We start from the raw sequence: 12,144 nt of genomic DNA on the forward strand, positions 1-12,144 counted from the left end.
CAGGACGTTCAATCAGACCTCCAGATAGACTTTAGTTTGCTACAGCTCTGGTGTACGTGTCGCTCATTACAACCACTACCAGACCGAGCTGCCTGACTGTATACCACATTTTGGGATACCTTCTAGTGACTGCCTGTCTCTAGAATTGCCCCTACTCGTGGTAATACTGAATCTACTAAATTACACTGTACAAGCAGGTAAGCAAAATACAAATAAACGAGTCAGATGGCTGATCTCATTTTAACAGGGAAAAAAAATGTAGTGGCACATACAGTAAGAGATAGGAAAGTTGCCTGTCGTAATTGAAACGCTTGCAATGGATTCAAACACTGCTTTTAGGCTGTTGTACAGAGCTGGACGTTCAGGGTTTTCAGCTGGTATATGGAGGTCCAAGGGGTAAGGAGCTGGCTTTTCTGGTTCAGGAATTTCCAGTAATTTTCCACTTTACAGTGAATTCCCAGTTTGTTAAACCAGAAGTTGCTGGAATAGCCTTTAAGCTGCACACACCTGTTTGTTCAATAATAAGGCCCTTACGCTATTTGTTATTGGAAGCAACAGTTCCAGTTACAATTACATAAGTGTATTTCTACCTGACATGAGTCCTCTTAAGGGTTAAATATAGAAGACTAATTATATTTTCTGTTGCATGACACCACAAATAGGAATTAAACAGCTTCCTGTTTCAAAGGGTTTTGAACACTTGCAAGAAAAGGAGTCTAACTAGCTTTCTGTCTGTTGACTTTTACTGTCCACACTGTACTTGACCTACACTTGACATACAGGTAATGCATGGAGTGCTCAAGCCAGTTTTTGGGAAGTCTGTGTTGGGTTATTGAGTCCTGGAGAGGTTGATAGAAAGTTTTTTTTTTAGTTTTTTTTTTTAGATTGCATCACTGGGCTCTTCTTTAAAACTGAAAATGATTAGTCACTTCTGTCTTTTTTTTCAGAATCCTGCTGAAACACGAGGTTAGGCGTGCAATCCATACCCATCTTGTGCTCCTGGTTTAGCCACACTGCTGGTGTGATGTCATGAGTGCTGTAGCCAGAAAGGTCAGGTGTTGCCAATAGCAACCCACCTTTTCCATGCTGAGCCCCTGTTCTGCTTCAGGTGAGAGAGGATTTCAGTGCTTTTTTCTTTCTTGCTTGCTTTCCTAGTCTCGAGAGACTGTGCCAGGTTTAACCTGATACTTCAGATCCTGCCAGTGCTATCATAGCAGTGAGTACTGCTATTTTCTTAACTAATATCTTGCCTTACTTCCTTCTGTGTAAAAAAATAATGTGTCCTCAAGCAAGCAAGCAGGTGCTTCTGTTATAGAAAGGTGCTGCTGAGATTAGATAGGACACAGAAATGATTATTATTTTTCTGTCTTTTGTAATGTGTATTACAGTAAAAAGGTATCTGTACTCCCTGAAACAACAGGAATGCTTGCCTGGCCCCTCGCCAGGCAAGCCTCAGCGAACAGGATAACATTTCAATTTAGAATTATGGGAAGTTGCTGGTGTTGCTGAGTAAAATTCTGGTTTGGTGAGTTTAGAGGCAGGGAGTTTACAAAGAGACAACCTTGTGAGGCAAACACAAGGAAGCAGAAGGAGAGAGAGGAGACTAAACAACAAGATTCCACACACTTACATTTACAATTACAGTTTGGGTTACTTTAACCTGGCTGTATTTTTTTGTGTTTTGTTTTGTTTTGTTGAGTTTGTCGTCGGTGTTGCTTTTTCTTTATTATGACCAAGCAGATGTGAGTGTACTTCACGCAGATTTTGAGGAGAGTAACACATCAGCTTTTAAAAGGCGAGCGTACTAGTTTGCTCCCCTTTCTGCCAATGTGCCTTAAGAACTTAATTTTCAGCACAGTGGAATGTGCAGCTTATGTTTGTGCTAGTCAGGTATTTTAACTCAACTAATACTAATTCCACCCCCCCAAAGCCTCTTTTTCTGCATTGGGTGAGTGCAAGAACCAGGGGTGGCTCTGTCTAAAAGGCTTGACAGGTCTCTTGTAGTAAATAGCATTTAAGTAAGTTGCTGGACACTCCTCGTCAAGTTTAACCTTGATAAAATAAGAAGATGCAATTGTGTGATCCCAACAGCCTCTGCTTTGCTCAATAAATGGTTTCGGAGGCCCTATGAATGCACGTCTGACTACAGAAGCTTTAAAGAGGTAAGGTCATGTTTAATTTGAACAACTGTCTTACCTTGTTGGTCCTTCTTAAGCGCAGTATTCTGTGTGTGCGTGTGTACGGAATGACTACAAAGCAGTTACTGTATTTAAAAGAGAAACCGCTTTAGGGAAATGTGTTATCAGTTTAACTGCCCGGATGATTAGTGAGTCATTTACTTTATAACAGATAAGGCAGTAAAATATAAATGACATGCAGTTCAACCATTTCTTGATTATTGACAAGTAATCAGCAGACTCCACCTGACAACAAATTATTTAATCTAAAAAAATAAAAAATATGATTTGATGTGCTTGTCGAGAACAACATTTCTTGGTTTGCCCGTCATGAACAGGTGGGTGACTTTTTTTTTTTTTTTTTTAAAACAACTTGCTACTTTTCTATCCACAATCATGTATACAGTCTATAGCAAAGTAAGCACATTTCTTTCTTTTTTTTTTTTAACCAACACTCAAACTGCATCGAAAATCTATACAGGAATGTGTGAGACAATCTGTTGCAATAAGCACAAGCTTTGATGTGCTTTACATACTGTAAAGCAGCAAAACGAAAGTGGTAATTACTGTAGTTAAAAAGGTTTTGTCGAGAGTCGAGATTTAGTGCACTACTGGGGTCAGGTTTGGGTTTCTGTTAATTGTTTGTATGCCTATATAAATATGTAAACAAGTTAAAGTACATCGTTCTTTGTTAAAAGCTTCTCGTGTTTGTACCACACAGTAAGTGGTTTGTTCGTTTTTCTCCTTGAATACTATCTCTAGATTTAGGAGAGTGTGCTGTACATTACGTAATGTTGAAGGCAGGTGCCAGATCTTAAAGGTGAAAGGGCAGGACTTGTGTTATGCAGAGACTGGTGTCGATGTGGGAATGTTAACACGCTTTGTTGAGTTACAGTAAATACCAGCCTGTGTCTTTAGAAAATCAGATTTAGGGGATGAACTGACATGAGGGTTTATGTTACGAATGCACAAGGAACATATTTAAAAAAATATCCTCTACTTCCTTGTGTGTGTGTGTACATATATATATATATATATATATATATATATATATATATATATATATATATATATATATATATATACTCATTTAGCTTAATACAGAGCCTGTAAATAATAGGGAATTACCAGCTTTGTAGATTAGTTTTTTTTATTAGTCCAAAGAAAAGTGATATTATATTACACCTTGCTTTATTACCTAGCAGTATTTCAGTTAACATTAATCTGACAGTGCCTAGGTGATGCTTTCTAGCCCAAAGCACTAACCTGTGACATGCTACCAGCTTCATTTAAAAGTCTAAGACACTAATCAAGAAGACAATCGCTTTACTTAAAGTTGATTTTCCGGAATGAACATTTGAGCAGTTTTAGTTCACAATCTAAACTATAAAAAAGTGTTATATTTTCTGGAAGTGAATCTTGAGTGACGAGGAGTACATTTTACCTGGGGAGTTTAAAATCACCTGTCTTGGAGTTTTTTTTAAGGCTAGTGCAATCTTAAAGCCACATGCATACAGTTGTTTGAATCTTGCAGCTCAGAAGGTACATCGTGCTAATTTGGAAAGCATGGTAAATTGCAACTTTGCTGTGTATATTTTGCATGATAAACTCTTAATTTGCGTGAAGTTGTGGCAAAGTGGTTAACAGTGTGCAGGTGCAGGTGATCAATAAACAGACAGACACTTATAATCCAGGTGCAATATTGTTTAATGGTTGTATTTTGTAATCCAAATGCCTGATGGCTAACAACAGTAAATAATGTCAATGAGAAGCAATACAGCGGCGTAAATTGCTTATTTGTAATCCGCGGGTTGGCCCTGAAATAATAACAGTCCCATTTTAATTCACCCATACGTAACACAAACACCCGTCCTCAGTGTGTGCTCTAGTGCTCATGGTGAAAATACAGTACAGTGTAAACAAAGTGAAGTGTTGTCCAGGTTCGTGCTGGCCTTTTGCAACAGCTCCTGGATTGTGTTTGGCCGTCTAAATAATCACACAAGTATAATTCATACACAACAATAAACAAATAAAACACTCAGGATTTTCTCCACACAAAACAAAGGTCCTTCCAGATTGTTCCCTAACCAAAACAAAGGAACAGATTATGTCGCTTCGTTCCCTTTTTGTACCGTCACACATGACCCCTTGGTAACCGATTGTAGCCACTCCTCCAGTCCGCAGCTGCCACATCGTTTCCCTTCTGGGTCGATAACTTAGTGCACCGAAGTTCCGCCCCCTTTCTAGATGACCGACTTCCTTTTAACCCAGGGAACAAATTGTTAGACCAAACAGTCCAGGGTACTCTGTTCCCGTTACTTAGCGCATTCACAGGTCGGGAGGAAGATTTACCACCAAGAATCATTGTCTTTCTGTCACAGAAGTATATTTCAAAAGGTAATTTGAAGGCTACAGATTGCTGCTACTGTAAAAGCCTTTGTTATGTTGGACTGCACATTGTAGACTTTGTAACTGCACTAACTGCAGCTACTTATTGTAATGAAACCAAATGACCTATACTAATGGAAATTAGAACGATGCAGTACAGCAAGCTGTCAGAGCACTAAGATTATGTGTGTGTGCATTTGAGTGTGTTTATAAGGGGGCTTTATTGCGGATACTTTCACTTTTATTTGTGCATTTGTATTTGCATCTTTCGTTTAATGTTCTGTGGCCAGTTACACTTAAAACAGCAGCAAATCCATACAAATTTTAATGAATGTCATAAAAACGCTGTATGTGTTATACAGTAAATGCAAAGCGTAGTTTTCTTTCAAGAGAATTTCGTTGAATGATGATTGTTGGTTGCTTTATATGTATAACATAATATTTATAATATAACTATTAGTTGTTGGATTTCAATGTGCTTGCTACACAAATAGTCTATAACTATATAAACTGGGATTTAGATGCAGCTCTGTTTGGATCAGTTCAATAGACCCCAATGTATTGGTGAGAACACCAAAGTAGTCCAGATCTAATCGGAGCCAGTTTGCCCATACCTGTATCAAACTGCACTGGGATGCCTAGGTAGAAAGAGCACTTTATCAAGTCATTGAAGTTGGCAATTAAGTTGATTAGGTCATTTTAAGGATAAAGTAGCTTGGCAGGATACTCAAAAGATAAATATGTTTTTTTTACATTCAAAGCGTAATAAATCACTGGAAACTGGCTTTCATGCATCTTTGTTTTAACTGAACGTCACTGAATTTGCTGGCATTTTATTTCAAAGTGAGGGTCTTGTTTCTAAGAACAAATTGCCCACTGTCTGTAAGCAGGACTTGAAAGAATGATGTGTCACTGAGAGTAATTTAAGTAATTAGGAGCTTTGCTGTCTTTTTCTTGCACTATAGAAGGGCTTATCTTTGTCGTTGTTCAGGTTTCATTTTTTACAGGCCTCTGGTCCTTGGGATTTAGATAGGACTATTTTCCATGGCAACGGCATTGTGTTTTAAAGGTCTTGTTGTGTAATTGTTGGGCGACGTTAAAATTGAACTCTGTAGTGCTCTTTTTTTAGAGTGATATTTGTTTATTCAGTAGTTTAAAAATGTGTAAATAAATACAGTACCGTTACCTAGAAAAATGGATTAGGGATTTAGAGAATTACATAACAACATGACATGTAATCCTATTGTCATGGAAACAGATTCTATTAGACAAAGTAGAACTCTGGTAACCTTTGGTTACACTTAGGAGACTTTCAAGTTTAAAAATGTAAGAAAACCACTATCAATAACTTTGTGCTTTAGCTGCGTCTTTTGCCAAGGCACCATCTCATTTATAATAACACTGTTATTACTGTCCTTGATAGGGTCGTAGCCCCCTGTAAACAAAAACAAACTTACATTTGCACTACCTTGTTTAAGCAGCATTTTTCATTTCATTTCACAAAGAAGTGATAAGAAAGCACACTGATCTCAACTCACCTGAGCTCCAGTGTGGTTTCTCGGACTGATACAGTGAATTGTGGATGTTTGTATCAGCCCAAAGAATGTTCGCCAGCTGTGGTCTGGTTGATATTATTTGTTTATTATTATTATTTGTTTATTTAGCAGACGCCTTTATACAAGGTGACTTACAGAGACTAGGGTGTGTGAACTATGCATCAGCTGCAGAGTCACTTACAACTACGTCTCACCCGAAAGACGGAGCACAAGGAGGTTAAGTAACTTGCACAATGAGTCAGTGGCTGAGGTGGGATTTGAACCGGGGACCTCCTGGTTACAAAGCCTTTTCTTTAACCACTGGACCACACATGACCAATCATAATAATAATTTTAAAAAAATAATTATAAACCTTACAGATTATCTTAGTTATTTAGATTTGTAAAATACATCTTGAAAATCTGGTTTAGAAACAGCAATAGGTCTGTAAAAACACAGTCTTTTTTTCTGTTCATAACAGCATTAGTATACTCTGCAGCGGGTCCTCATGCTATATACTTGATTAAGTGCCCTCTCCTGGGTTGCTGCGATCCATTATCCAGCAGGATTACCTGCTGCATTGGATATATGCTTCATTAAGACTCCACACTGATCCTGTGTTTAACTAATAAGGTGCTTAATTAGACCTTTTTAATTGTTCTCAGCTCCTAAATAGATTTCAAGTTGCTTATAAAATTGTATAGTTAACTTGAAATCTCCGACTGTTTAAAAGCTGAAAACAATTAAAAAGGTCTAATTAAGCTAATGACTAGTTCAAGTGGGTCCCCAGGACCGGGATTGGGAAACCCTGCTGTACTGTATGCATTTGCAATGTCTTACTATAGTTCAGGGGGTGTCCAATCACGGTCCAGGAGCGATATTCCACTCCAGGTTTAACAGGTAAAACTATCTAATTAACTGCTTCAGGGTCTGGTTTATGGAGGGTTAATTGGTTCAATTAAACAATTTGGAACAGGGTTGGAACAAAGACCAGGAGTTGAAGGGTCAACTTTGGACACCCCTTGTAAAGCTAAAACAACCCATTCATGTGTATCATCTTATGCCAGATGGAGTTTGTGAATGAATGAAAGCAGTACCACCTCTATCTGCTAGTGACAGTGGGTAATTCAAAAGCACTTGTTGAAAACACCTGATTCCTCTAGGTCTGGTGGTGACCAATGACATCATTTTGGAGATAACCCTCACTGTACCTTTTATATTGATACCCCAAATACCAAGTACAGTGTAGTAGACAGAGCATAATGATAAAATAATAAAGCACCAAGAAGACTAGAATAAAATGGAAAAACATATTAGAAATCACAATACTATGCTACTACCACATATACAGTACCATTGTGCTTTGATCTGTTTATTTAAACATTGAACTGTACAGAACCATATGACCATATTTTCTAATGAATTGTGATCTTCAAGTTGCTGTGTGTGTGTGTGTGTGAATTTATTTATTTATTTAATTAATAGGGAATACCCACTGAGACTAAACTGAGATTCCCTACTGAAATCTAAATAAGTGCAGTCCAAGGTAAGGCATATGAAAACATTGTTAACAGATATGTAGCATAGATATGAGGTGCTAAGGGAAACAGGATTCTGAGCAAAAGAAAAAGTTTAGAATTCAAAACTGCCCCCTGTGCTATCCACTTTAATAAGAGTACTGAAGGCCCACGTATACACCAGATGGATTACTAATGCTGTTATAATGCTTGATTTCACTTCCCTTCTGCATTATTATTATTTTTTTGCTTTGGAATCACATTGTTTCTTTTTGAAGTGAAAGTTGGGAGCCGTTAATTGCATTTATTAATAGCATGTGAGAAAGTGTTTGCAGTTTCAGCTCTATTCTTACTGATAGCGTCAGAGAAGTCAGCCAGCAAATGTTGATAAGAAGATGAAACACTCTGCTCTGGAGCTGGGGCAATGAGACCCCTGAAAGAGGATGGCTTTCTAATGGGTTTAATCGCAAATGATGGTGTCACTGAAAGAACAGTTACCATACACCTAAAAGTAGCCAATATCAACAACATCTTTCAGTAACCATGCTGAAACAATGGCGTCTTTGTGCACATAAGAAAGTGGAGGAGTCAGTGACACAACAAACTATATGAGGCACAACCCTTCCGTATTAAACTGCAAAGCGCCACAGCCAAAACTTTGTACGTTTTATCTCCTGAGGAACATTATGGAATGCCTTTTACATTTCAGATTATTACTTTCACAAAAGGAATGTAGGATATGAACGAACCAAGCTTTCATCTTTGCATAAAACCTTGACGCTTGTGAACCACAATGTATCAAAATAATAAAAGGGAGATAAACCAGGGAAGAGTATTAAAGTTTGTCAGTGATTCTGTTTCATAGAAATGTTCTTTCTCCTGTTCGAAGGTTGGTTTGTCTTCCAGTAGTCTGAATACATTCCTAGTGAATTTCCCATTGTTACAGATCCATACCTCATTCATATTTTAAAGTTTGATCACAAAGATGCAACAGACTACGCAAAGCAGTGACATAAAAAAAGTAATGACTTTTTTAAAAATCACAGTGATCGGTATAGCTTTAAACTGCTTTGAAACTGCCATGAATTGGTAAGAAATACACCCGGTTGTGTTTAGGCTTCAGTAAGAGTCACTGTTTGTTTTATTTAAGTAAACATGAATCAAACGTCTTTAAATAAAGAGTTACCTTGAATGCTAACATTCAAACTATCGTAAAAGACTAAAACATAATTTCCTGTCCTATGTGAGACTAGGTTTCACCTAGTTCACACTTAACCTTTGAACCCTTAAGGAACTCTTAGTGAAAGTGATTTATTGGCAGGCTGGGGTCACATGCTGCACACCTTCTACTGCCTTTCTATCAGATAGTATTGTGTGGGATCAGGACAGACTAAGTTAGAGACAGCAAAGAGCTTTAGACAAGATCTGAGGCCATTTCTCCTGTTTCTTCAATTCAATATTTGAACCGTTTAACTCAAATCTGTCTAAGTCCATGTCCTTCTCATAGTTTTTGAAGGAGTTAGGCGGAATTGGTTCTAATCTCTTTATCCCTGTCACCCCACTCTGCTATGCGTAATACACAGAGGAATGTCATCCACATTGGGGCTTACTCTTAGAAACAGGTGGCCAAAAACATGATTGGATTTTTAAATTGTGGAACTTTGGGTTATAAGACCTTATAAGATTCCCCAGCAACTGTACATTGCCAACAGAAGGTAGTTTCCTAATAGACAGCTCCCCACATTTTTTCTTTTTTTCACAGGAATCCACATTGTGTATGTTCCAATAAAAGTTATAAAACTTTTCTCTCATAAAACTGTACCACGATAAATGTGCACATGTAGGTTTGCCATGTTTTTTTCTTTTTTGTATATGCTTTACCATACCTCTCTGGGCTACAATGCTTACCTATGCTGTACCATGCGTTCACTATGCTTTATTACACTTTGACATGCTTTTACTATGGGACACTTTTAGAAGGGTATTGAGAAAACAGCAACTCATAAGTTATTTAAATACTTAAAATAAATATTATATTGTTTTCAAAGACTTTTCTGGATCACTGTTAAATAAGCCAACAGAGGTCTAGAACACTTTCATGAGTTTTTATTTATTTATTAATGAACTTAGTCTTGATATAAAGAGTTATAGCTTTATGAATACAGTCGGTCCCCAAATTCCTATAACAAATTCCATTGTAATCCATTTTTTTCTTGACCATTTTGCTGCACCAATCCAAAGCTGTTAGGAATGAAAAGTAGGCAAAAGTGGGATCAGAACAGTGTGTTTGTGCTAAATATATGTAGTAAAAAAACATTTTTCCTTGGTATTTGGCAGTTACGTGTGAATTGAGTCTATTGTAAGGGCTTAAATGAAGAAACTTCTTGCTCAAAATGACATGGTAAATGAAACAGGAATGATTACAAATTCATTTCATCATTCATTTGTAAAACTAAACAAGGTTGTTTATGTTTTTATTGATTTAAGTCATTTAAATCATTTACACTGTGTTAGTGCTTGATGCGTAGATATATGCAATTAAATGAATGACTGATGCTAGCATGTTCTTGTACTTACAATTGATTTGATCCTTGGTGGGTCTGTGCTTAAACTCCTGGATTCAAATGCAAAGAACGTCAAAAACTGAAGCACTGAAATGCTGTCTGAGAATCTGTCAAGTGAAAGTTTTTGGAATATAGGTTTTTGAAGAACATGCTAGCATCAGTCATTCATTTTTCTTTAGTTGCGGGCAATTGCATATATCTATGCATCAAGTACTAACACCACAGTGTAAAGGATGATCATTGTACTTACTACTAGCTTTCAGCCCCCAAAGTCTTCTATTTTAATAATTTACCTTTCATTCTGAGGCGGCCAGGGCAGACTGCCAGTGCCCCCGGTGTGAGATACATTCAATTCTGATCTCAGCAGCACACACTCACTTAGCTATACATTCTTTCACTGTTCTGGAGGCTCCTAATCCTCTTAGCCATCAAGGTCTTAACAAACAAGCACTTGTTTGGCCTACACGTTTTAATGAGTCCAGTCACATGAATTAATACTGTAATGTATGAATTAGCTGGAGCAGAATGATCATTGAATGGTGGCAGTGGTAAGAGGGATGCATCGTTTGCAGGCAAAAGCTTTGATAAGTTGATCAGAAGAATTACTATGACTCTGTACAAGGTGTTGCTTCTCAAATTTGAAGAACGTCACTTGGCTGTTAGGGATTGGTGAATTAGTGACTACTAGTGCTAGTTTTGTGTTAAGTGACTAGACCTTCTTAAGAGACCTTGAATTATATTATTTTGTCATTTTATCCAAGTTTTGTAGACCTGACAGGCTGTTGAAACCCAGGTCTTCCTGATATGCAGAGGCAAAATAAAATAGTGCCCTTTTATATTTAAAAAGTAGGCACATTTGTGCTTTTATTTACAACATATCCATTCATTTTCAGTGCTAGTTGGTTTCATTTCTTAAAATGTTACCTAGTATGTTTGAAGAAAAGAGCTCTTTGTCATTGTCGACCATAATATATATTTTTAGATGGCTAGTTAGATCTATGTTCTGTACATAGTCTGAACCAATTAAACTGCTTTTAAAATGTAGCTTTATTCTCCCTCTGTACTATTCAGCAAGGGGAGTTCCTGTTCCCAATTGGCACGCAAGAGCTGATTGCAAACCATTGAGCAAATCTTGATTATGTTCGTTCATCAGTTGTTATCTTAACAGTACTGTTTTGGTGTTTGCAATGGAGTATACTTATGTGCATGCAATGACTTCATTAAAAGTGCCATAGTACTTTAAACAAAAGGAAAGCGTGTTTACTGTACCAGTCCTTACAGCTGACTAGGAGTCTTTCACAATTTCTTCAGTGTTTTATAATCATACTGAGTGCTACACTTACTTAGAACTAATTTAAATTTGGTAGTAAAGATCCATGATCCACCACTTTCTGAAGCTACTGTAATCTTTGGTGATGCGATATAGTTCGACAATCACTCACTTCTCGCCCGGCCATGGCACGCCTACAGCATGTCAAATTACTTCTGATGGCCTCCACCTACATTCTGGTGAGTGGATTCATATTTCACCCTTTTTCCAGGAAAAAAAATAAGTGCATTGATACTTCCATTGATTATTATTATTATTTGTTTATTTTAGCAGACGCCTTTATCCAAGGCGACTTACAGAGACTAGGGTGTGTGAACTATGCATCAGCTGCAGAGTCACTTACAATTACGTCTCACCCGAAAGACGGAGCACCAGGAGGTTAAATGACTTACTCAGGGTCACACAATGAGTCAGTGGCTGAAGTGGGATTTGAACCAGGGAGCTTCTGCTTACAAGCCATTTTCTTTAACCACTGGACCACACAGCCTCCTTGATAAAAGTAATGCCAAAAATAGATTTTCTTAAAGCTTAGTCAGATGTGTACAGTAGCTGGGTTTTAGTCAAATTATTTGTGCAGTGACTATCACAAGGTTTGCAATAGGGAATTTGTGCCAGCAATGCAGGTTCTTTTA

The 12,144-nt window shown here is 37.5% G+C and overlaps 1 protein-coding gene across 6 annotated transcripts in view; it reads left to right on the plus strand.

Moving 5' to 3' along the window:
- Positions 1–711: 711 nt before the first annotated feature.
- LOC117408351 (RNA-binding protein 47-like) overlaps positions 712–12,144 on the plus strand; it is a 46,060-nt gene continuing 34,627 nt past the window's right edge. Inside the window, exons 1-3 of one of the 6 annotated variants that reach the window (XM_034013273.3) lie at positions 712–782; positions 948–1,108; positions 2,092–2,162. In XM_034013273.3, coding sequence (XP_033869164.1) covers positions 2,128–2,162 — 35 coding nt within the window. In that variant the 5' untranslated portion in view covers positions 712–782; positions 948–1,108; positions 2,092–2,127. Of the gene's footprint in view, positions 783–947; positions 1,109–1,545; positions 2,163–2,221; positions 2,516–12,144 lie in introns of those variants that run through there. The other 5 variants (XM_034013274.3, XM_034013272.3, XM_034013279.3 and 2 more) reach the window with 5 other exon arrangements.

This window comes from Acipenser ruthenus, chromosome 2 (assembly GCF_902713425.1).
Source record: "Acipenser ruthenus chromosome 2, fAciRut3.2 maternal haplotype, whole genome shotgun sequence".
Taxonomy (NCBI): Eukaryota; Metazoa; Chordata; class Actinopteri; order Acipenseriformes; family Acipenseridae; genus Acipenser; species Acipenser ruthenus.